The sequence below is a fragment of the Calliphora vicina genome, chromosome 5 (genome assembly GCF_958450345.1).
Source record: "Calliphora vicina chromosome 5, idCalVici1.1, whole genome shotgun sequence".
NCBI lineage: Eukaryota > Metazoa > Arthropoda > Insecta > Diptera > Calliphoridae > Calliphora > Calliphora vicina.
In genome coordinates this window covers 19,789,759-19,815,985 of record NC_088784.1, presented here as the reverse complement: position 1 = coordinate 19,815,985, position 26,227 = coordinate 19,789,759, and the positions used below count along the sequence as shown (strand labels likewise).

Below are 26,227 nucleotides of genomic sequence, written 5' to 3'. Positions count from 1 at the left end.
TTCTAAGTCGATCGGTATATTTTAAGGTGGGTGTTAGACTAATATTTTTGGTCGTTACAAACATCTGCACAAACGCATAATACCCTCCCCACTATGGTGGTGTAGGGTATAAAAAGGTCTAGGATATTTATGTGAAGGGTCTTTCATAAAGCGATTCCTATATTTAAATATAAATAATACAAAATGTGTGTGAGATGTCATCGATATTTGATATTCGTTTGAAAAGCCTATCGATGTCATAATGCATTGAATATAACATCGTGCAAATGTCAGCCTCGGCTTCACTGGGTAGTGTACATCCGAAATGTCAAATTTTCTATGACAAATTTTCCATGACAGCATAAATCAGCCTGAATTTGACCGATGTTATGGGTTATGTTGGCTTTGAGGGCTGCTATGTTTTGTCATTTATTCGCACAAACCTGTGTTTTAAGCAAACCTCACAAGAAAAAGTCAAATTGCACGATCTTGGTGGCCAGTTCACACAATCTTCACGTGAGATGACCATGCCCACAGATTGAAACCACAGATATCCATATCTTCCAATTCAGGCCAAAATAAGTCGGTAATCATCGACCGAAAACACTCGCCGCACAATGGCGCCCGTAGAAGAAGTGAGGTTGCAAAAATCAAAATTGCATGTGTCCCTAAAAAATATTGAATAAACCTCTTTTACAGTAAATTGTCCAACGATTTAAAAAATGCTAATCTTATTACAAACAGATTTTTGGTTCAGAAGATATAGCCCTTAAAAGTTGATTTTCAGTTTTCAAAAAAAACAGACAATTTTTAGGTAATTTGGTCCACTTTCAGATACAGTATATCGAAAACTATGTAACTGATCGTAATTAGTTTTGATTCTTTTGATAAATATATTTATTAAGAAAAGAATAAACAAAAATTGTATTGTTTGCTTTGTATTTACCCAGGTAAAACGATATTTATCAACTATCCATTTTTTCAATATTTCTCAACTTTGAAGGAAAATAAAAAAACTATCAATGTCTATATTTGCCATATTTTCAAAATAAGTTCTTTGATTATTCCTTTACCTAATGCAAAAATTTTCAGCTGCCCGTTCTTACCCCATTTTTTCCTAGAGGTAAAATTTTGAAAAAAGACATGGTTTCAGAAATGACACATGACTGTGAAAAACCAACCAAAATTTTTTATTTTTTTTAATCTTTTCTGGAATAATTTTAAATCATAAAAGCCTTTAAAAGAAACATAAAAAATTAAAAACTTTTAAAAAATATTTTATTTTACTTTCCAAAAAATTGATTTTTCCACAAATTTCAACTTTGCTAACCCATAAGTATGCATCTGAAAGGCGTAGAACCATTTTCAAACACTCATTTCATAGGCTGATCAATTATCTATCATATACCTTTTAAATTTTTTGATTATCTCATTTGGTTCAAATGTTATGATTTTTGCAAAGAAAAAACTCAAATGGCGCCACTGTGAGTCGTTGACGGTGATGGACTGGCCAACATCCACACTAATCAGTGACTGTTTCGTGATGCATTTAATGCTCTTGGACTATAGGGGATATACTGATGTATGAATCATGGCTATATCAACTACGATATCTATAACGATTAAATTATATTTGAAATTTCTTTTCTTGTACGAAATTTTTAATAATATTTGACTTAATTTAAAATTGACTTTTTTGGTTAGGCTGAATTTTTTAAATATTTTATAAACTACTTAGTCTTAAGGGTCTCCTCCATGAGAATTACGAAAACGGATATTACATGATGAACCACTACTTTTTGTTCATACAAAACTCTTCGTGAATAAAATTTACTAAAATTTTAAAAAGAAATTGTGGTTTTGCCCATATTCATTCCTTTAAAAGGTTTATTACTAATTGACACACCTGTATGTTCACAAAACCTACACAAAAACCATGGTATTTATATATGTTGCCATTTAGGTGGGTGGTTTGATCAGTTTAGCTACATTTAGTTTATCAATTTAGCCGGTTAGCAGGAAATACTGTATGTAAGTAGTTGTAAGTTGTTAGCAAGTTTACATATCTAGTTACATGTGTGGTTATTCTCTTTATTTTGTAATTTTTTTTTGTTTTTTTTTTATGTTCTAAATTAGGTTAATCAAATTAATAGCGCATCCGCGCCTTTATACCAAATAAACCATTATAATTAAGAGTGGGTTCTAGGTTTTTTGTTGCTGATGTACAGTATATGTACATATTTTTGTTGGTTTATTTTTTCGTTCTCAATGAAGCATTCTTAGTAAACATTTAATGTATGACAGTGGTATACGGACACAGTCAGTGGGTTTAAAGAGAAGGATACTGATGTTAAAGAATTCAAGTGAATTTTATTTAAATTCATTTGAATTAATTAATATCAGTATCCTTGTTTTTTATGAACCCGAATACAAGGTATTAATATTGGGTGTATGACTTCAAAATGCTTGATGTTATCACAATTTTAGCTTTTATTTTTAAACATTTATGAAAAATAAATTTATTCTGGCATCAAATGGAATTTGAGCCAAAAGAACTGCTCATCTTTTGGGGCCAAGATCGAATCAAGCCAATAGCATACTCTGTTCTAGGGCGAGATAGCTATCCCAGAGTGCGTTCTACATCGCTCGTAACAAATAGTATTCGGACCGGGCAAGGTCTGGAATATAAAGCGGATGAGGCAAAACTTCATCACCTATTCATTTTAAATAGTTTTTAACAGGAATTGCAACATGTGGCCGAGTATTGTCATGATAAAATATTACGGTTTCATGTCTGGACGCATATTCTGGCCATTTTTCGGTCTATGGTCACTTCAAATGAGTCAGTTGCATTCAGTACAGGTTCCCTGTGATGGTATGGCCAGATTTGAGCAGCTCATAATATATAGGACGCTTTTGCTCCCACCAAATACAGAGCATTACCTTCACGACATGGATATTTGCTTTGGAGTCGATTCGGCTGATTGGTCAGGCTTCACATACGATATCTTACGCTTCGGGTTATTGTAATGGATCCATTTTTCATCACAAGTAATGATTCGGCGCAAAAATTATTTTCTTTTATAGCGTCATGCCAGCATTCAAAATCGTCTTTCAAGGTCAGTCGGCTTCAATTCATATGGTACCTAATTTCCCTTCTTTTGGATGAATACCGCTGTTTGCAAACTTTTTGAAATTGCTGCTTGAGTAGCTCTCAATGATTTTGCAAGATCTTGTTGAGTTCGACAACAATCTTCATGGAGTAATGCTTTAAATTTTTGGTCTTCAAATGTGTTTCCCTGGCCTGGTAGATTTTTGTCTTCAGTATCAAAATCACCACTTCTGATCCGAACAAACCATGTGTTGAAGGCCGATGGAACGTATTCACCTTAAGCTTTAGTTAGACTAAATTAAAGAAGTAAAACAAAACTTCCCACATATGAAGATTAGTTATAACTTAATGCGACATTTTCGAAAGAAAAAAAAATTCTTTGGTGTTACTAAGTGATCGGAAACAGTCCTGTCAAAGACCTAACTCAGTTGTCAAAAACCTAAGTTGTCAGAATATTTTAGTAAAACAAACTATGTTAAAACAAAAACAATACTCGTATACTCATACCCAATAAGCATTTTTACTGGAATTCAAGTAATTCAAGCCTTGAATTATAGTCAAGCATTTGAATTACAGTTGTATTACACTTTATTTCAATAGCATTCTCCAGTAAAAAGGAAACATAAATTCAAGCCATATGTTTTTTGTTTGAAAAATAAATAAATTTTCAAATATTTTTCATGTTTAAAGTATAATTACATTTGCATTCAAGTCAAATTCCAACAAAATCTTCAAGTGCTTGAATTTTTGGGGCTTTGGTGCTTACTGGGTACCTATTTCGAATAATTTTTATACCCTTCTCAATGAGTAGCAAGAGTTCTGGATCGTTGTAGATAGCGGAGTCAATATAGCCAGTCCGTCTGTATGTTGAAATCAACTTTCTGTAGCCCTCAAGCTAATTGCATATGTATATGATTCATTCGTAAAATTGAGAATCGGACCATAAATAGCTGAGATATAAGGAAAAAACCAGGACAACCTCGATTTTTTATCTATATCTAGATTACTAAATCATTAATATTGACAATGTGGATATGTAATAATAGCTATTTGAAAGTCCCTTGCAACGAATTAAATAACATCATAGTAACGGATAAAAATCGGGAAAAACAATTTACCATAAAATGTTTTTTACTAATAAATTTAAAAAAATTTAAAACTGAATTTTAAAAAAAAAAATAGTTTTTTCAAAATTTTGAAATGAAAATAAGTTTTTTTTTTAATTAATAATTTTTATTTTAAAGTATAATTTGGTGAAGGTTATATAAGATTCGACACAACCGAATATAGTTCTCTTCTTGTTTTATTTGAGTTTATTTTTTCTAGTTTCCTCTCCATGTATAATTCTCTATGTTTAATCTTATTGATTAAAACATTAAACATAAAACAAATTTTCTTTCTGAAAAAAAATTCATGAAGGCCCTGAATCAGAAACACTAGACTGGAAGAAAAATATTCAAAGTTTGTCTGAAACTTTTAAATCACTAAACAATTTTGCTGTATTGTACTTATTGTTACAAAACAAAAACCCTTTTAATTTCCACTCAAAGTACACTCTTGTAGTCACATGTAATTTTGTGATAATGAGCGAATTCACTTAATTGTGTATAAATTCGAAACGAATCCATAGATTTTTATGATCAATATCTAGTTGTGTTCCTATTACATGTGGCTTTGCTTTAAAGAAATAAACCTGAACAATTTCTGCCGTTTTTGATTTTTCATTATTTTTTAAAAACAACAAAAATTGCTATTGTTATGTAAAAAATATATATTTTTTCTTCAATTTGTTATTATAACTCCGAAACTACTGAGCCGATTGAATCGCAATATATATGTAAAAATTTATACAAAGCATGTAGAAAATATTTTCGGAATTCAATCAATCGAAAGAAGAAGATTAACTATTAAATTTTATGTATATCAAACAAAAAACTAAAATATTGGGAAAATAAGCGAATTCACTTAATTGTGTATAAATTCGAAACGAATCCATAGATTTTCATGATCAATATCTAATTTTGTTCCTATTACAAGTGGCTTTGCTTTGAAGTAATAAACCTAAAAATTTCCTGCCGTTTTGGATTTTTCATGATTTTTTTAAATCCAAAATTTTTTCTATTTTCACGTAAAAAATATATATTTTTGCTTCAATTTGTTACTATAACTTCGAAACTACTGAGCCGATTGTAACGCAATATGTATGTGAAAATTTATAAATAGCATGGGGAAATGTTTTCAAAATTTAATCAATCCGAAGAAGAACATTAACTACACAATTTTATATATATAAAAAAAACTAAAATATTGGGAAAATGAGCGAATTCACTTAATTGTGAATAAATTCAAAAAGAATAAATGGATTCTTACGATCAATATTTTGTTTTGTTGGCATTATATGTGGCTTTGCGATAAAGCAATAAATCTGAACAATTTCTGCCGTTTTGGATTTCTCATGATTTTTTTAAAACAAAAAAATTTGCTATTTTCACGTAAAAAATATATATTTTTGCTTCAAATTGTTATTATAACTCCGAAACCGATTGTAACGCAATATATATGTCAAAATTTATACATAGCATGGGGAAATGTTTTCAAAATTCAATCTATCCGAAGAAGAACATTAACTATTCAATTTTATGTATATCAAACAAAAAACTAAAATATTGGGAAAATGAGCGAATTCACTTAATTGTGTATAAATTCGAAACGAATCCATAGATTTTTATGATCAATATCTAGTTTTGTTCCTATTACATGTGGCTTTGCTTTAAAGCAATAAACCTGAACAATTTCTGCCGCTTTCGATTTTTCATGATTTTTTAAAACAAAAAAATTTGCTATTTTCACTTAAAAAATATTTTTTTTGCTTCAATTTGTTATTATAACTCCGAAACTACTGAGCGGTCTAAAACGCAATATATAAATGGATTAAAGGTTATGGAAATTTAAATTTGCTTAAGTTTTTTTTCATAATATCGAATTAAGAGTTCCGTTCCGTTTTAAAATACATTAGATTTATAAGAAGTATCCGTTTTTAAGATCAAATTTTGTGTAACTTATTTTTAAAATTAAGTTAGTATCCTTATGTATCTAATCCATTACTGTTTAAAATACAAGAGAGCAAGGGGAAACCAAATTAAAGCCTGATAGTGAAAGCAGAAAAAAAGCTGTTTATTTAATGTCAGTCCATGATGATGGTGATGTCACAATTTGCTTTTTTTGTGTGTCTTTTCTAATGTACTATATGTATGTATTCAGTCAGCTCTAACCAATATTTAACTAACACTAATGACTGATGATGATGGCGATGGCGGCGATGAGAATGATGATGACGATTACAACTGTTATGACACTCCCTTTTACCTTATATTTTTTTTCTAAATAACGACTAATGAAAAAAGGCATTAGTATTAAAAGCACACATACACACACACACACATATTTATTCCCATACTTACATACACACATAAAATAAATACTTGGCTATAGCTAGTAATTTACTATAACAAAAAAACTATTGTATTGTTTTTATACAAGGACATTTGTATTATTTTTTATTTTCTATTATAAAAAAATTATTAAATTCTTGATTATAGTTTAAGTTAATAAATTAAGAAAAAAAAAACCAGCCACAATATGTTTGTTAAAACTGAAATTTTTTTCTTCTTCTTTTCCCCACTCTTTTTTTTTGTCTCTTAATTTTATTCCAAAATCCGCTGACCCTTTGATAACCCTGTAAAAACAAATAATAATTTCTAAAAGCAGCTCATAACTCAGATCGGCGGTTATTATATCACACACAGTGTCCAATACTTATAAATGGTACTGTTTACATTATTAGGTAATGAAACCTTTAAAAAACATCAAATTTAATAAATCAAACAAATTGCATTAAATACAAATTGAAACAATTAAAAAATAACTATGCATATTGCTTTTTAAGCTTGAGTTTAGCTTAAAAGCTTTTCTTTTTAAAATAAAGCTTTAGTTGTGCTTACTTTTAAATTTTGGTTTTGCCTTCATCAACAACAACAATAATAATAAAAAAAAAATTAAATAACAACAACAACTTACAATTTGTACACTTTAATCTTAAATGTATTAGAAAAAAAGAGCTTTAAAGCTTGTTAAACACCAAAGCTTTCTTCTTTTATTTTCAAATAAATAATATCTATTTATAATATAATAAATTATTACCAACATCATTTAAATGTTTTATAACCAAAAAATCTACAACTACAACTACATCAAAAAAACAAAAGCTTATTGTTTTCTTTTTATTCTTTTTTTTTTTGTCTCTTTTTTCATATATTTCTAGTGCCGTCATTTAGGATTTGTAACTGTGTGTTTGTTAAAAAGATCTCTTAAATTCCAACAAATAAAACAGAGTTTTAGGAGCTTCACTTTTTCCAAAACGAACAAATAATCTCAAATGAAAGAAAAAATCTTAAACAAAACATAAACTCTAGCACCAAATTTAATTCATATTTTTTCTTACAAAATAACAATAACAAAAAAAAAAATTACCCCCCAAAAAAAAAACATTCCATTTAAACAAAATATAAAACTTAAATTGTGATATTAGAATCAAAAAAAAAAAAAAAAACAAATCCAAAACCCAAAGATAAAGAAAAACTTATGATAAAAAAAATCAAACCTAAAAATGTGAGTTTTACAAAATCCTTAAATTAAGTTCAGTTCTTTCTTAGTGCCACAGCTTTTTAATTTAAGCTTTTCTCTTCTTATGTTAATTTATTTTTAGTTTTTGTTTCAATCTTTATACAAAACGAAACTGGTGTGCGTGTGTTGTTTAGATCTTATACTATTTATATCTCAAAAATTAATTAAAATCAAATCACTTTGTATTGTATTTAAATTTCCAAAATCTACTCAAAATATAACTTGCTGCTTTCTATATAAAGCTTTCTTTTAAAGCTTATTTTGTCTTCAGTTATATTTTATAATTTTGTTATTATTATTTCAGTTTTTTTTTAATTTGATTTTGTGTTTAGGTAAATTTTATATTTCTTTTCAAAACTTAACAAGAGAAAACGCTTAATTTTTAAGATTTTTTCAAGTTTTCATAAATTAAAGCTTTAGTACAAGCCAATAAAAATTATGCTCCCACAAATTTATAAACAACTTCTTTAAGATAAACATGCTGAAAGAAACTAAAGAAAAATTAATAATTAAAAAAGTTATAATTTTAAAATGAGGAATTTTTTCAAATTTTTAACATTCGTACAATATAAATTTATTAAGAATGACAATTATTAGGTATGACTATTTTCCATATGGATTCCTAGCCAAAAGATCTGCTAATCTTTTGAGGCCAAGAATGAATCAACCCAATATTGGATACTTTGTTACAAAGTGAAGCGTTTCCCAGAGATTTCAATTAAAAGATATGGTAGTCGAACGGGGAAATTAGTAGTGTTCAGTATAAGTTCCCTGTGATAATCTAGCCATATTTCAGCAGCTCATAAGAGATGGCTCCCTTTTGCTCCCACCAAATAGAGAGCATTAGCTTACCGCCATGGATATTTGGCTTTGGTGTCGATTCGGCTGGTTGGCAGGGCTTCATGTACGATCTCTTACACTTCAAGTTATCGTAATGGATCCATTTATGATTCTGTGTAAAACTTATTTTCTTCTATAGCTTTCAAACACTAGTACGGACATGCAAAATTGCCTTTCAAGGTCTCTCGGCTTCAGTTTCCAATTTCCCTGCTTTTCGATGAAACCTAGCGAGCAACATTTTGAAATTGCGGCTTGAACAGCTCCCAATGATTCTGTAAGCTCCTGTTGAGTTTCACAACAATCTTCATGGCATAATGACGGATGGAACACATTCACCATAAGCTTTGTTGAGCAATCGGTGTGTTTTAGCTATACTTTTGTTTTCAAATTAAAGAAGTAAAGCAAAACTTCCCGAAAATTTCAAACTTTGTTTCAAAATGACATCTAAGTTATTAAAAACCTTCACCTAGTGTAAATACCGCATTTTTAGGTCATGCATCCAATAATAGTTTTGCTATATAAAGACAATTTTCATGTACAAATTCTTAGTACAGTATTAAGTTTTCATCAATTCAAATCTAGTTCTGTTCTAGTTCTACTTCTTTCTAGTTCTGTTCTAGTTCTGTTCTAGTTCTGTTCTAGTTCTGTTCTAGTTCTGTTCTAGTTCTGTTCTAGTTCTGTTCTAGTTCTGTTCTAGTTCTGTTCTAGTTCTGTTCTAGTTCTGTTCTAGTTCTGTTCTAGTTCTGTTCTAGTTCTGTTCTAGTTCTGTTCAAGTTCTGTTCAAGTTCTGTTCTAGTTCTGTTCTAGTTCTGTTCTAGTTCTGTTCTAGTTCTGTTCTAGTTCTGTTCTAGTTCTGTTCTAGTTCTGTTCTAGTTCTGTTCTAGTTCTGTTCTAGTTCTGTTCTAGTTCTGTTCTAGTTCTGTTCTAGTTCTGTTCTAGTTCTGTTCTAGTTCTGTTCTAGTTCTGTTCTAGTTCTGTTCTAGTTCTGTTCTAGTTCTGTTCTAGTTCTGTTCTAGTTCTGTTCTAGTTCTGTTCTAGTTCTGTTCTAGTTCTGTTCTAGTTCTGTTCTAGTTCTGTTCTAGTTCTGTTCTAGTTCTGTTCTAGTTCTGTTCTAGTTCTGTTCTAGTTCTGTTCTAGTTCTGTTCTAGTTCTGTTCTAGTTCTGTTCTAGTTCTGTTCTAGTTCTGTTCTAGTTCTGTTCTAGTTCTGTTCTAGTTCTGTTCTAGTTCTGTTCTAGTTCTGTTCTAGTTCTGTTCTAGTTCTGTTCTAGTTCTGTTCTAGTTCTGTTCTAGTTCTGTTCTAGTTCTGTTCTAGTTCTGTTCTAGTTCTGTTCTAGTTCTGTTCTAGTTCTGTTCTAGTTCTGTTCTAGTTCTGTTCTAGTTCTGTTCTAGTTCTGTTCTAGTTCTGTTCTAGTTCTGTTCTAGTTCTGTTCTAGTTCTGTTCTAGTTCTGTTCTAGTTCTGTTCTAGTTCTGTTCTAGTTCTGTTCTAGTTCTGTTCTAGTTCTGTTCTAGTTCTGTTCTAGTTCTGTTCTAGTTCTGTTCTAGTTCTGTTCTAGTTCTGTTCTAGTTCTGTTCTAGTTCTGTTCTAGTTCTGTTCTAGTTCTGTTCTAGTTCTGTTCTAGTTCTGTTCTAGTTCTGTTCTAGTTCTGTTCTAGTTCTGTTCTAGTTCTGTTCTAGTTCTGTTCTAGTTCTGTTCTAGTTCTGTTCTAGTTCTGTTCTAGTTCTGTTCTAGTTCTGTTCTAGTTCTGTTCTAGTTCTGTTCTAGTTCTGTTCTAGTTCTGTTCTAGTTCTGTTCTAGTTCTGTTCTAGTTCTAGTTCTGTTCTAGTTCTGTTCTAGTTCTGTTCTAGTTCTGTTCTAGTTCTGTTCTAGTTCTGTTCTAGTTCTGTTCTAGTTCTGTTCTAGTTCTGTTCTAGTTCTGTTCTAGTTCTGTTCTAGTTCTGTTCTAGTTCTGTTCTAGTTCTGTTCTAGTTCTGTTCTAGTTCTGTTCTAGTTCTGTTCTAGTTCTGTTCTAGTTCTGTTCTAGTTCTGTTCTAGTTCTGTTCTAGTTCTGTTCTAGTTCTGTTCTAGTTCTGTTCTAGTTCTGTTCTAGTTCTGTTCTAGTTCTGTTCTAGTTCTGTTCTAGTTCTGTTCTAGTTCTGTTCTAGTTCTGTTCTAGTTCTGTTCTAGTTCTGTTCTAGTTCTGTTCTAGTTCTGTTCTAGTTCTGTTCTAGTTCTGTTCTAGTTCTGTTCTAGTTCTGTTCTAGTTCTGTTCTAGTTCTGTTCTAGTTCTGTTCTAGTTCTGTTCTAGTTCTGTTCTAGTTCTGTTCTAGTTCTGTTCTAGTTCTGTTCTAGTTCTGTTCTAGTTCTGTTCTAGTTCTGTTCTAGTTCTGTTCTAGTTCTGTTCTAGTTCTGTTCTAGTTCTGTTCTAGTTCTGTTCTAGTTCTGTTCTAGTTCTGTTCTAGTTCTGTTCTAGTTCTGTTCTAGTTCTGTTCTAGTTCTGTTCTAGTTCTGTTCTAGTTCTGTTCTAGTTCTGTTCTAGTTCTAGTTCTAGTTCTGTTCTAGTTCTGTTCTAGTTCTGTTCTAGTTCTGTTCTAGTTCTGTTCTAGTTCTGTTCTAGTTCTAGTTCTAGTTCTGTTCTAGTTCTAGTTCTGTTCTAGTTCTGTTCTAGTTCTGTTCTAGTTCTGTTCTAGTTCTGTTCTAGTTCTGTTCTAGTTCTGTTCTAGTTCTGTTCTAGTTCTGTTCTAGTTCTGTTCTAGTTCTGTTCTAGTTCTGTTCTAGTTCTGTTCTAGTTCTGTTCTAGTTCTGTTCTAGTTCTGTTCTAGTTCTGTTCTAGTTCTGTTCTAGTTCTGTTCTAGTTCTGTTCTAGTTCTGTTCTAGTTCTGTTCTAGTTCTGTTCTAGTTCTGTTCTAGTTCTGTTCTAGTTCTGTTCTAGTTCTGTTCTAGTTCTGTTCTAGTTCTGTTCTAGTTCTGTTCTAGTTCTGTTCTAGTTCTGTTCTAGTTCTGTTCTAGTTCTGTTCTAGTTCTGTTCTAGTTCTGTTCTAGTTCTGTTCTAGTTCTGTTCTAGTTCTGTTCTAGTTCTGTTCTAGTTCTGTTCTAGTTCTGTTCTAGTTCTGTTCTAGTTCTGTTCTAGTTCTGTTCTAGTTCTGTTCTAGTTCTGTTCTAGTTCTGTTCTAGTTCTGTTCTAGTTCTGTTCTAGTTCTGTTCTAGTTCTGTTCTAGTTCTGTTCTAGTTCTGTTCTAGTTCTGTTCTAGTTCTGTTCTAGTTCTGTTCTAGTTCTGTTCTAGTTCTGTTCTAGTTCTGTTCTAGTTCTGTTCTAGTTCTGTTCTAGTTCTGTTCTAGTTCTGTTCTAGTTCTGTTCTAGTTCTGTTCTAGTTCTGTTCTAGTTCTGTTCTAGTTCTGTTCTAGTTCTGTTCTAGTTCTGTTCTAGTTCTGTTCTAGTTCTGTTCTAGTTCTGTTCTAGTTCTGTTCTAGTTCTGTTCTAGTTCTGTTCTAGTTCTGTTCTAGTTCTGTTCTAGTTCTGTTCTAGTTCTGTTCTAGTTCTGTTCTAGTTCTGTTCTAGTTCTGTTCTAGTTCTGTTCTAGTTCTGTTCTAGTTCTGTTCTAGTTCTGTTCTAGTTCTGTTCTAGTTCTGTTCTAGTTCTGTTCTAGTTCTGTTCTAGTTCTGTTCTAGTTCTGTTCTAGTTCTGTTCTAGTTCTGTTCTAGTTCTGTTCTAGTTCTGTTCTAGTTCTGTTCTAGTTCTGTTCTAGTTCTGTTCTAGTTCTGTTCTAGTTCTGTTCTAGTTCTGTTCTAGTTCTGTTCTAGTTCTGTTCTAGTTCTGTTCTAGTTCTGTTCTAGTTCTGTTCTAGTTCTGTTCTAGTTCTGTTCTAGTTCTGTTCTAGTTCTGTTCTAGTTCTGTTCTAGTTCTGTTCTAGTTCTGTTCTAGTTCTGTTCTAGTTCTGTTCTAGTTCTGTTCTAGTTCTGTTCTAGTTCTGTTCTAGTTCTGTTCTAGTTCTGTTCTAGTTCTGTTCTAGTTCTGTTCTAGTTCTGTTCTAGTTCTGTTCTAGTTCTGTTCTAGTTCTGTTCTAGTTCTGTTCTAGTTCTGTTCTAGTTCTGTTCTAGTTCTGTTCTAGTTCTGTTCTAGTTCTGTTCTAGTTCTGTTCTAGTTCTGTTCTAGTTCTGTTCTAGTTCTGTTCTAGTTCTGTTCTAGTTCTGTTCTAGTTCTGTTCTAGTTCTGTTCTAGTTCTGTTCTAGTTCTGTTCTAGTTCTGTTCTAGTTCTGTTCTAGTTCTGTTCTAGTTCTGTTCTAGTTCTGTTCTAGTTCTGTTCTAGTTCTGTTCTAGTTCTGTTCTAGTTCTGTTCTAGTTCTGTTCTAGTTCTGTTCTAGTTCTAGTTCTAGTTCTGTTCTAGTTCTAGTTCTGTTCTAGTTCTGTTCTAGTTCTGTTCTAGTTCTGTTCTAGTTCTGTTCTAGTTCTGTTCTAGTTCTGTTCTAGTTCTGTTCTAGTTCTGTTCTAGTTCTGTTCTAGTTCTGTTCTAGTTCTGTTCTAGTTCTGTTCTAGTTCTGTTCTAGTTCTGTTCTAGTTCTGTTCTAGTTCTGTTCTAGTTCTGTTCTAGTTCTGTTCTAGTTCTGTTCTAGTTCTGTTCTAGTTCTGTTCTAGTTCTGTTCTAGTTCTGTTCTAGTTCTGTTCTAGTTCTGTTCTAGTTCTGTTCTAGTTCTGTTCTAGTTCTGTTCTAGTTCTGTTCTAGTTCTGTTCTAGTTCTGTTCTAGTTCTGTTCTAGTTCTGTTCTAGTTCTGTTCTAGTTCTGTTCTAGTTCTGTTCTAGTTCTGTTCTAGTTCTGTTCTAGTTCTGTTCTAGTTCTGTTCTAGTTCTGTTCTAGTTCTGTTCTAGTTCTGTTCTAGTTCTGTTCTAGTTCTGTTCTAGTTCTGTTCTAGTTCTGTTCTAGTTCTGTTCTAGTTCTGTTCTAGTTCTGTTCTAGTTCTGTTCTAGTTCTGTTCTAGTTCTGTTCTAGTTCTGTTCTAGTTCTGTTCTAGTTCTGTTCTAGTTCTGTTCTAGTTCTGTTCTAGTTCTGTTCTAGTTCTGTTCTAGTTCTGTTCTAGTTCTGTTCTAGTTCTGTTCTAGTTCTGTTCTAGTTCTGTTCTAGTTCTGTTCTAGTTCTGTTCTAGTTCTGTTCTAGTTCTGTTCTGTTCTAGTTCTGTTCTAGTTCTGTTCTAGTTCTGTTCTAGTTCTGTTCTAGTTCTGTTCTAGTTCTGTTCTAGTTCTGTTCTAGTTCTGTTCTAGTTCTGTTCTAGTTCTGTTCTAGTTCTGTTCTAGTTCTGTTCTAGTTCTGTTCTAGTTCTGTTCTAGTTCTGTTCTAGTTCTGTTCTAGTTCTGTTCTAGTTCTGTTCTAGTTCTGTTCTAGTTCTGTTCTAGTTCTGTTCTAGTTCTGTTCTAGTTCTGTTCTAGTTCTGTTCTAGTTCTGTTCTAGTTCTGTTCTAGTTCTGTTCTAGTTCTGTTCTAGTTCTGTTCTAGTTCTGTTCTAGTTCTGTTCTAGTTCTGTTCTAGTTCTGTTCTAGTTCTGTTCTAGTTCTGTTCTAGTTCTGTTCTAGTTCTGTTCTAGTTCTGTTCTAGTTCTGTTCTAGTTCTGTTCTAGTTCTGTTCTAGTTCTGTTCTAGTTCTGTTCTAGTTCTGCTCTAGTTCTGTTCTAGTTCTAGTTCTGTTCTAGTTCTGTTCTAGTTCTGTTCTAGTTCTGTTCTAGTTCTGTTCTAGTTCTGTTCTAGTTCTGTTCTAGTTCTGTTCTAGTTCTGTTCTAGTTCTGTTCTAGTTCTGTTCTAGTTCTGTTCTAGTTCTGTTCTAGTTCTGTTCTAGTTCTGTTCTAGTTCTGTTCTAGTTCTGTTCTAGTTCTGTTCTAGTTCTGTTCTAGTTCTGTTCTAGTTCTGTTCTAGTTCTGTTCTAGTTCTGTTCTAGTTCTGTTCTAGTTCTGTTCTAGTTCTGTTCTAGTTCTGTTCTAGTTCTGTTCTAGTTCTGTTCTAGTTCTGTTCTAGTTCTGTTCTAGTTCTGTTCTAGTTCTGTTCTAGTTCTGTTCTAGTTCTGTTCTAGTTCTGTTCTAGTTCTGTTCTAGTTCTGTTCTAGTTCTGTTCTAGTTCTGTTCTAGTTCTGTTCTAGTTCTGTTCTAGTTCTGTTCTAGTTCTGTTCTAGTTCTGTTCTAGTTCTGTTCTAGTTCTGTTCTAGTTCTGTTCTAGTTCTGTTCTAGTTCTGTTCTAGTTCTGTTCTAGTTCTGTTCTAGTTCTGTTCTAGTTCTGTTCTAGTTCTGTTCTAGTTCTGTTCTAGTTCTGTTCTAGTTCTGTTCTAGTTCTGTTCTAGTTCTGTTCTAGTTCTAGTTCTGTTCTAGTTCTGTTCTAGTTCTGTTCTAGTTCTGTTCTAGTTCTGTTCTAGTTCTAGTTCTGTTCTAGTTCTGTTCTAGTTCTGTTCTAGTTCTGTTCTAGTTCTGTTCTAGTTCTGTTCTAGTTCTGTTCTAGTTCTGTTCTAGTTCTGTTCTAGTTCTGTTCTGTTCTAGTTCTGTTCTAGTTCTGTTCTAGTTCTGTTCTAGTTCTGTTCTAGTTCTGTTCTAGTTCTGTTCTAGTTCTGTTCTAGTTCTGTTCTAGTTCTGTTCTAGTTCTGTTCTAGTTCTGTTCTAGTTCTGTTCTAGTTCTGTTCTAGTTCTGTTCTAGTTCTGTTCTAGTTCTGTTCTAGTTCTGTTCTAGTTCTGTTCTAGTTCTGTTCTAGTTCTGTTCTAGTTCTGTTCTAGTTCTGTTCTAGTTCTGTTCTAGTTCTGTTCTAGTTCTGTTCTAGTTCTGTTCTAGTTCTGTTCTAGTTCTGTTCTAGTTCTGTTCTAGTTCTGTTCTAGTTCTGTTCTAGTTCTGTTCTAGTTCTGTTCTAGTTCTGTTCTAGTTCTGTTCTAGTTCTGTTCTAGTTCTGTTCTAGTTCTGTTCTAGTTCTGTTCTAGTTCTGTTCTAGTTCTGTTCTAGTTCTGTTCTAGTTCTGTTCTAGTTCTAGTTCTGTTCTAGTTCTGTTCTAGTTCTGTTCTAGTTCTGTTCTAGTTCTGTTCTAGTTCTGTTCTAGTTCTGTTCTAGTTCTGTTCTAGTTCTGTTCTAGTTCTGTTCTAGTTCTGTTCTAGTTCTGTTCTAGTTCTGTTCTAGTTCTGTTCTAGTTCTGTTCTAGTTCTGTTCTAGTTCTGTTCTAGTTCTGTTCTAGTTCTGTTCTAGTTCTGTTCTAGTTCTGTTCTAGTTCTGTTCTAGTTCTGTTCTAGTTCTGTTCTAGTTCTGTTCTAGTTCTGTTCTAGTTCTGTTCTAGTTCTGTTCTAGTTCTGTTCTAGTTCTGTTCTAGTTCTGTTCTAGTTCTGTTCTAGTTCTGTTCTAGTTCTGTTCTAGTTCTGTTCTAGTTCTGTTCTAGTTCTGTTCTAGTTCTGTTCTAGTTCTGTTCTAGTTCTGTTCTAGTTCTGTTCTAGTTCTGTTCTAGTTCTGTTCTAGTTCTGTTCTAGTTCTGTTCTAGTTCTGTTCTAGTTCTGTTCTAGTTCTGTTCTAGTTCTGTTCTAGTTCTGTTCTAGTTCTGTTCTAGTTCTGTTCTAGTTCTGTTCTAGTTCTGTTCTAGTTCTGTTCTAGTTCTGTTCTAGTTCTGTTCTAGTTCTGTTCTAGTTCTGTTCTAGTTCTGTTCTAGTTCTGTTCTAGTTCTGTTCTAGTTCTGTTCTAGTTCTGTTCTAGTTCTGTTCTAGTTCTGTTCTAGTTCTGTTCTAGTTCTGTTCTAGTTCTGTTCTAGTTCTGTTCTAGTTCTGTTCTAGTTCTGTTCTAGTTCTGTTCTAGTTCTGTTCTAGTTCTGTTCTAGTTCTGTTCTAGTTCTGTTCTAGTTCTGTTCTAGTTCTGTTCTAGTTCTGTTCTAGTTCTGTTCTAGTTCTGTTCTAGTTCTGTTCTAGTTCTGTTCTAGTTCTGTTCTAGTTCTGTTCTAGTTCTGTTCTAGTTCTGTTCTAGTTCTGTTCTAGTTCTGTTCTAGTTCTGTTCTAGTTCTGTTCTAGTTCTGTTCTAGTTCTGTTCTAGTTCTGTTCTAGTTCTGTTCTAGTTCTGTTCTAGTTCTGTTCTAGTTCTGTTCTAGTTCTGTTCTAGTTCTGTTCTAGTTCTGTTCTAGTTCTGTTCTAGTTCTGTTCTAGTTCTGTTCTAGTTCTGTTCTAGTTCTGTTCTAGTTCTGTTCTAGTTCTGTTCTAGTTCTGTTCTAGTTCTGTTCTAGTTCTGTTCTAGTTCTGTTCTAGTTCTGTTCTAGTTCTGTTCTAGTTCTGTTCTAGTTCTGTTCTAGTTCTGTTCTAGTTCTGTTCTAGTTCTGTTCTAGTTCTGTTCTAGTTCTGTTCTAGTTCTGTTCTAGTTCTGTTCTAGTTCTGTTCTAGTTCTGTTCTAGTTCTGTTCTAGTTCTGTTCTAGTTCTGTTCTAGTTCTGTTCTAGTTCTGTTCTAGTTCTGTTCTAGTTCTGTTCTAGTTCTGTTCTAGTTCTGTTCTAGTTCTGTTCTAGTTCTGTTCTAGTTCTGTTCTAGTTCTGTTCTAGTTCTGTTCTAGTTCTGTTCTAGTTCTGTTCTAGTTCTGTTCTAGTTCTGTTCTAGTTCTGTTCTAGTGTGGTGGTTTACAGTGAGTGAGAGCATAATTTCTATTGATCTTGTACTTTGTAGAAGTCTCTCTTTATTAATGTCTTCTCTCTATTTTTCCTTCTGATTTACTTAATTTTAAGCAAATTTGAATCTAAACCGTATGAATTATTTTACAATATTTAGCTAAAATTTAAGTATCCATAAACTGTAACAAAAAAACATAAACAATTTAGGGGGATATTATGGCTTAAAGCTTAAATTTATTTTTAATTTAAATGTAGCCCATAAGTTATATAGTAACAACAACAACAGAATACATATTTTTATTTATTTTTATTTTATAAACTATTCAAACAACAACAACAAAAACATATTTAACAAACAATTATATAAAATTTTATTATAAACTACAATTAAAAATATAAAAAAATAAATACTATAAAATATCTATAGTATGGACAATATAAAACTAATTTTTGCTCTTTTTTCTTTCTTTTTTTCTTCTTCTTCTCTTTTTTTATATATATATAAATATAAATTAAACAAAAAAAAATATTTAATTTTTTTTTTATTAAAATAAAAACACAAAATTAAATTTTTCAAAATTTATTTTCTTTTTTTTAAATTTTTTTGTTAAAATCTATAATTTGTATTTGGTGAAATGTATTTTCTGTTGTAAAATTATTTTGTTTTGATTAACGAATATTTTGATTTGAAATTAATTAAATTGTGCTCGCATCTCGTAAATCTGTACATCAATATACAACAAACAACTATAATAACAACAACAACTAACATCTACAACAAATACACTTAAACAACCCCCATTCCAAAAATACCAAAACAACAACACCAACAACAACATGTTTTATTTTTTGTAATCTCTAGTTACTGGACACCCTCCCGGTGTGCCAAGATTTTAATAGATCTATGTGCAGTCGGTTAAATTGTAGATTCGTTCATTTAACTGAAGGTAAGTGCATGCTGCTAATTTTCTTTTTTATTTCAATTTATTTTCTTTCAATACATATTTTCTACTTTTGATTTTATTGTTATTATTATTTAGGCTTATTTCGATATTGAATTAGTGTATGGTAGTTTTATATATTTTATTTGTATTTAGTTGGCTTTTAACTCGTTTCGAATTATTTACAAACATTTTTCTTTAATTTTAGTTTGATCTCTTTTTGATTTGATTTTTTCTTAAAAAAATTTTATCGAAATTTTATGTATTCAATGTTTAAGAAATTATTTGTCATATTTGTTGGTTAATTTAGGAAGGGCTTAAATTTAAGAATCATATTTTATTCTAAAAACTGTTGGTCTTTAATGCAACTATTAACAGAAATGCAATCATTCGAAAGTTGAATGAATTTTATAGTGAAATAATTTTGAAGATTTTTAGACCAATAACCAACAATATTGGACTAAATAAAAATTGGTCATATTCAAAATGTCTTTAATAATCAACTTTAAAGTCAAATAGTAGTCGGACGGCAACATTGCAACATATGGCCTAGCGTTGTTACGATGGAATATTACGGTTCATTTCTGGCCGCATATTCTGGGCGTTCTTCGGTCAATGTTCCCTTCAAACCAATAACACGTTCCTGTGATGGTCTGGCCTTTTGGTCCAACCAAGTACGGAGCATTACCTTAGCGCCATCGATATTTGGCTTTGGTGTCAATTCGGCTTGTTGGACGAGCTTCACATACGATGTTTCACGCTTCGGGTTATCGTAAGGGATCCATTTTTCATCACAAGTAATAATCCGTAGCAAAAAGGATTTCCTTTTATATCGTTCAAGCAGACGATTTCGGACATCCAACATCGTTTTTTTTAAGGTTTCAATTCGTATGGTACCCAATTTCCCAGCTGTTGGGTGAATCCTGCTGATCGAAAACGTTTTGAAATTGCAACCAATGATTTCTCAAGCTCTTCATGGAAAAATTCCTTAAATTCTTTGTCTTCACAAATTATGGTTTATTTGAAATTATACACATGTTGCAAAAAAAAAAACGATAAAAATTGCAAGAGAAGGCTACGTTTGTGGGTTTCCTGAAGGATAGATATAACCAGTATGAACAAGTATTTGGTATTATTGAAAACCTTAGGACTCTGGGATTAATATTGTAAACCAAAAAATTTAACTTATAAATTTTCTGTATAATATTTACTCTAAAAATCTGAAATTTCATGATTTAGTGATTTTTGGAGAAGAAAAATTTCAAATTCAAATTAATGTAAAATTCAAACGAATCGAGATATTGTAATGAAATTTGGAAACTACATAAATCAAAAGGTTTGTAAATCAATGGCTTGATAACTTTTGCCATTGTCTTCACTTAAATACCGAAATTCCTAAAACGGGGAAAATGTATTCCAAAAATGTAATTTTTCATAAAAGAGATTGCTGTGCCGTTATTTACCGTGTGATATCTAATTAACTTTTAGTACAATTAAAGCATATATAGGGCCTTTGTAAAATAATATTTTTTTGGAATCAGATGTTTGCAGTTTTTAGTAATTTTTACATAAATCCGAAATTTTTTATCAAATTTGGCCAAGTTTGGAGAGGTTCGCTCATTCCCTTAAATGAGCAAATTTTTTATTCTATACGAATTAAAGTTAAGTTTACTTTCAGAATCATATACAAAATATATACAAACCCGAAATATTTTTTCTATAAAAAAATAAAAAACTTTAAAAATAAGCTCTTTTTAGATGTTTCAAAATTGGATGCGTTTTAATTTTTACAGGGACCAGATAACTGTATTTATTTTGAAATTTTATCAAAAATGCAACAGATTTTTTTTTAAAATTTTCCAGAACTTTTCCGTCACAAAACAAAAAATTAAAAAGTTGTCGAAAATTTTTTTCCAAAAAATTTTTCAACACAAATATTTCTTGAACTGAAAGAGAGCGTAGATATTTTAAAGTACTATCTAGATATAAAATTTCATGACCTTCGGATAAGAATAGAATTTTTGGTGATTTTTTTAAATTTTGTTGGCTTGAGGTGATCAATTTTGGAGGGCCTCCCATTAGCCCTTATTGCAAGTACTAGCCCATGTTAATACAAATCAACACAAAAAAATACCTCAGCACTGACTATGTGGAATTTCATTAAGATATCTCCAATCGTTCACGAGTTACAGAATTATTTCCAAACTAAAAAGTTTCTAAACCACTGTGCAGCAGCAACGGTAGCCGTGTAACTTCAATAACGTCAAAATAAACATTTTCATATAGCCGTGTTCATTTTAATGTTGACATATTGCTAAATATAGAACTACTGTAGGACAAATGTGTTGGGTTTTTGACCTATCATCAAGGATTCATCTTCAAAATTAGGAAATTTAACAAATGTTTGAATATTTTATATAAATAAAACTATAAACTTTATCTTTTAAATACCTAATTTAAATTAAGCTAATTTATTGTACAAGTTTTTTTACAAATAATTTATGTATCTATATTAAGCAGGTCTTTTAAGATATTTTCTAGTCATAACTAAAATTCACCCAGCTTTGTTTTATAAAAAAAAATATCACATTAAAATTATACAAATCTAAGCAAATATTTTACAAAAAAAATTCAATAATTTATTCAACAAATGTTTGTTTTTGTTTGTTTTATTTTTCTTAACAAAAAAATGCAGACGATAAGGTTGAAGTATGTGATCAACGTGTGGCTGTGTGTCGTGATCATGCCAATGGTCAGTGCAGACGTAAGCAATGTAAATATTATCACATACCAATTGTATTGCCGCCCGCTAATATAATGGCAGCATTAATTAATGGCAACCAAAGCAACAACAATAATAATAACAACATTAACAACAACAATACTATTAATACACACAATCAGCAGCAACAACAACAACAACAGCAAACAACACTTCAACAACATGACTATGAACAACAATTAAAACTAACAACAACAGCATGTGGTGTTGTAGTACCCTCAACAACGGCTACAATTGCAACCACAAATTATAATAATAATTTAATTATAATTGAACCACATCATCAGCAACATTTCTATACACCGGCAACGATAAGTTATACAACAACACAACAACAACATCAGCAGCAGCAACAATCATGTCTACCCACAGCAAAGGCATTAGCAACACAAACAAATCTATTCCATCATCATCATCATCAACCACAACAACATGCAACGACAGCTCTATCACATATCTATCATACCTCACAACAGCAACCACCACAACAATATCAACAGTTACAATATACAACTGCCAATACAACTTACAATAGTCATCAACAACATCATCATCAACAACATCAGCAACATCTTCACTACCAACAACAACAACAACATCCGCATACTCATCACCAACAACAGCAACACCACAGTCACCATCAGCATCATCACATCACCTCACCTTATTCCCCCTCAGCTGCCTCAACGTCATCGTCCGCCTCCTCATCGTTATCATGCTCGAAGGCCTGCTCTCCCACCCTCTCGACAACAACGACCCACTCAACAACATCCACAGCCACAATACCCACACCAATGGCAGCTAACTATTTGCCTTTGGCTGCAGCTGCAACTCTACAACCACCAGCTACAGCAACAACAACACCCAATTATCTTAAGGCCACACCACATCCAGCGCCTAATGCCGCCGCTACGGCCATGACAATAGCCATAGCCACTCAAGCACCGCCCCTGGTCTTGGGTACAACACTATCCAACAGCAATTACACTACGAATTGCATTCCAATCTTGACACAACCAACCGATGTTACAACATTGACCGGTGCTGCTGCTGCAGCACTCACACAACATCCAGGACATCATCCAACACATGCCTTCATTTATCCGGCCACAGCACAGCCACAACATTAAGGTTATTGGCTGTCCAAGGGAGTTGCTCTTTACGGGGAAACTCATTTAAATAGAGAAAAAGTAAGTTTTCTTTTTTATACTAAAACATAGGAGGTATTAGAGGTTAAAAATAGCTCTCTGGTAACTGGCAACAGAAACCAGGCAGCACTGTTAAGATATTAATTTGAAAATCTGAGACTCATTTCTTAATTACTATTAATTTATGTTAAAAAACTTAACAGGTCTGTTATTGTTACAGTTACAAAATACTTAGTTCATAAAGTTTCTAGACAGCACTGTTAATAACACAACATTTATGTTTATAAAGGCTTCAGCTCTGATTTTTTCTAATGAAAAGTTTTTAATTTCTGAGCAACATTTTCTGTAAAAAAGATGTCAGTTTCTGAGCAACATTTCCTAGAGCAAATTGGTCAGTTTCTCAGCAACATTTCCTACAGAAAATTGGTCAGTTTCTGAGCAACATTTTCTATAGAAAAGTTGTCAGTTTCTGAGCAAATTTTTCTAGAGAAAAGTTGTCAGCTTCTGAGCAATTTTTTCTAGAGAAAAGTTGTCAGTTTCTGAGCAACATTTTTTATAGAAAAGCTGTCAGTTTCTGAGCAACATTTTTTATTGAAAAGTTGTCAGTTTCAGAGCAACATTTTCTATAGAAAATTTGTCAGTTTCTGAGCAACATTTTCTATAGAAAATTGGTCAGTTTCTGAGCAACATTTTCTAGAGAAAATTTGTCAGTTTCTGAGCAACATTTTCTAGAGATAATTTGTCAGTTTCTGAGCAACATTTTTTATAGAAAATCTGTCAGTTTCTGAGCAACATTTTTTATTGACAAGTTGTCAGTTTCAGAGCAACATTTTCTATAGAAAATTGGTCAGTTTCTGAGCAACATTTTCTATAGAAAAGTTGTCAGTTTCTGAGCAACATTTTCTAGAGAAAAGTTGTCAGTTTTTGAGCAACATTTTCTATAGAAAAGTTGATAGTTTCTGATCAACATTTTGTATTAAAAAGTCGTCAGTTTCTGAGCAACATTTTGTATTAAAAAGTTGTCAGTTTCTGAGCAACATTTTCTATAGAAAATTGGTCAGTTTTTGAGCAACATTTTCTATAGAAAAGTTACCAGTTTCAAAGCAACATTTGCTATAGAAAAGTTATCAGTTTCAGAGCAACATTTTCTATAGAAAAGTTGTCAGTTTCTGAGCAACATTTTCCATAGAAATGTTGTCAGTTTCTTAGCAAAATTTTCCTTAGAAATGTTGTCAGTTTCTGAGCAACATTTTCTATAGAAAAGTTGTCAGTTTCCGAGCAACATTTTCTATAGAAAAGTTGTCAGTTTCTGAGCAACATTTTCTATAGAAAATTGGTCAGTTTCTGAGCAACATTTTCTATAGAAAATTGGTCAGTTTCTGAGCAACATTTTCTACAGAAAATTGGTCAGTTTCTGAGCAACATTTTCTATAGAAAAGTTGTCAGTTTCTGAGCAACATTTTCTATAGAAAAGTTGTCAGTTTCTGAGCAACATTTTCTACGGAATATTGGTCAGTTTCTGAGCAACATTTTCTATAGAAAATTGGTCAGATTCTGAGCAACATTTTCTATAGAAAATTGGTCAGTTTCTGAGCAACATTTGCTATAGAAAATTGGTCAGTTTCTGAGTATCATTTTCTATAGAAAATTGGTCAGTTTCTGAGCAACATTTTCTATAGAAAAGTGGTCAGTTTCTGAGCAACTTTTTCTATAGAAAAGTTGTCAGTTTCTGAGCAACATTTTCTATAGAAAATTTGTCAGTTTCTGAGCAACATTTTCTATAGCAAATTGGTCAGTTTCTGAGCAACATTTTCTATAGCAAATTGGTCAGTTTCTGAGCAACATTTTCTATAGCAAAGTTGTCAGTTTCTGAGCATCTTTTTGTAGAGGAAAATTGTCAATTTGTGAGCAACTTTTTCTAGAGGAAAACTGTCAATTTCTAGGCAACATTTTCAAGAGAAAATTTGTCAGTACTTGAAAAACTTTTTCTAGAGAAAAGTTGCTAGTTTCTGAGCAACTTTTCGTATAGAAAAGTTGTTAGTTTCTGAGGAACTTTTCGTATAGAAAAGTTGTCAGTTTCTAAGCAACATTTTCTACAGAAAATTGGTCAGTTTCTGAGCAACATTTTATATAGAAAATTATTCAGTTTCTGAGCAACTTTTTCTATAGAAAAATATTCAGTTTCTGAGCAACATTTTCTATAGAAAAGTTGTCTGTTTCTGAGCAACTTTTCGTATAGAAAAATTGTCAGTTTCTAAGCAACATTTTCTACAGAAAATTGGTCAGTTTCTGAGCAACATTTTATATAGAAAATTATTCAGTTTCTGAGCAACTTTTTCTATAGAAAAATATTCAGTTTCTGAGCAACATTTTCTATAGAAAAGTTGTTAGTTTCTGAGCAACTTTTCGTATAGAAAAGTTGTCAGTTTCTAAGCAACATTTTCTACAGAAAATTTATCAGTTTCTGAGCAACATTTTCTAGAGAAAAGTTGTCAGTTTCTGAGCAACTTGTTTTGTAGAAAAGTTGGCAGTTTCTGAGCAACATTTTCTATAGAAAATATTCTCAGTTTCTGAGTAAAAATTCGAAAATTTAACAACTGTCCTCTTAAAAAACAGTGCTGCCTTGTTTTTAATGGTTTTCAATTCCCTCATAAAACCAGATCTGTGTCCATACACCTCAATGAAGGCATTTGTTTTTACACACTGCAACAAATTCTAAACCTAAAAATTAAACTCTATTTAAGTTCTTTGTAAAATACATCTAATTAAATATACATAAATACATACTTACTTAAATGAAAATGAAAAAAACCCCATTAAATGTTTAAACCAACAAATATTTTATTTATTGCATTACAAAACAAATCATTATTAGAATTCAACTAAGAGAAATCAATCACCTATGAAAAGTTTTCGTTTTGTTTTAGAAGTTTTACGTTTAGAATTTTTTTTTCCTAACCAACAATTTTAACACTACTTACCACTACTCTACACCTACAAACACATACACACACATTCAAAAAGTACTTATTATTAGTATTAAATAAATAAATACACTTAAACAAATAGTTACACTTAAATAACACACTACAAAAATTGAAAAATAAAGAAAAAAAAGAAAACGTATAATTAAAGAAAAACAACATTTTTACATTAAAATTTTACTCTAAACAAAAAAATTATACAAATATTTTCCTTAAAACAACAACCCTTATTTAAGGAAAATTTAAAATTAATCAAAAAAAAAATTATTAAAAACAAAAATACACCAAAAAGTAACACTTTTTTGAATAAATATTACAAAAAAAAAAATAAAAAATTATGAAAAAATTAAAAAAAAAATATTAATAAAAATAATTTTCAAAATTTATGAAATTTAATGAAAACAAAAATCAATTTTATAGAAATTTCTAGAAAATCTAAAACAAAAACAGTGCTGTTGAACAATTAAATGTTTATAAACCAAAAAAAAAATAAAAAATAAATGGAAAAATTATTGAAAACAAAAACTTTAAAGCCAAGTAGAGTTTTTAACAGAAATTAAAAAAAAAACAAAATAAATAGATTTAAACAGAAATTATTTAAATAATAAACACAAAAGAAAAGAAAATCCCAAAAAAAAACATTCAAGTTTTAAAAACGAGAGTTAAATTGTAATAAAATTTCAAAAAAATAAAGGTTCAAAATCCTTTTTGAAACCAGTTGTTGAAGAATATTAAATTACTTTCAAATTTTGTGGAAATCTGGACCGATCTGGACCGATCTGTAGGAACTTATTGCTGATATTCCTTAAGGCCAGTTTAATATCTTTGGTTTAACTCTCGTTTAAACTTCGGAAAAACATAAATGTTGACAAATCTGTTTGTTCTACATTTCCATTAACAATAATTAAAGAAAATTAAAGGTTGATGAATTATTTACAAAACAAAAATTAAACAAAAAAATAAAAACATTAAAATAGAGTAGTAAAACAAAGAAAATTTAAAACAAAAATAACTAAAGATTTTTTTTCTCCAAACTTTAGCAAGACTTAAATATTTAAAACAAGTTAAAAAATTGAAAAAAACCAACTTAGATTAAATACAAAAATATTAAAAAAGTAATAAAAAAAAATTAAATAAAACACTAGTGTTCCATATTACTGATTCAAACTAAACAAGAGAGATTAAAATAAATTAAA

The 26,227-nt window shown here is 31.2% G+C and overlaps 1 protein-coding gene across 8 annotated transcripts in view; it reads left to right on the top strand.

The window, feature by feature from the left end:
• The window catches only part of mbl (muscleblind), a 255,772-nt gene extending 233,402 nt beyond the window's left edge, over positions 1 to 22,370 (top strand). For 4 of the 8 annotated variants that reach the window (XR_010576658.1, XR_010576657.1, XR_010576660.1 and 1 more), the window contains 2 exons: positions 18,039 to 18,123; positions 20,813 to 20,951. Coding sequence is in view for 4 of the 8 variants with exons in the window: in XM_065514567.1 (XP_065370639.1) it covers positions 20,813 to 22,029 (1,217 nt within the window). In the remaining 4 variants the exon portion in view is untranslated. Of the gene's footprint in view, positions 1 to 6,859; positions 6,936 to 7,412; positions 7,597 to 18,038; positions 18,124 to 20,812 lie in introns of those variants that run through there. The other 4 variants (XM_065514568.1, XM_065514567.1, XM_065514569.1 and 1 more) reach the window with 4 other exon arrangements.
• Positions 22,371 to 26,227: the final 3,857 nt, after the last annotated feature.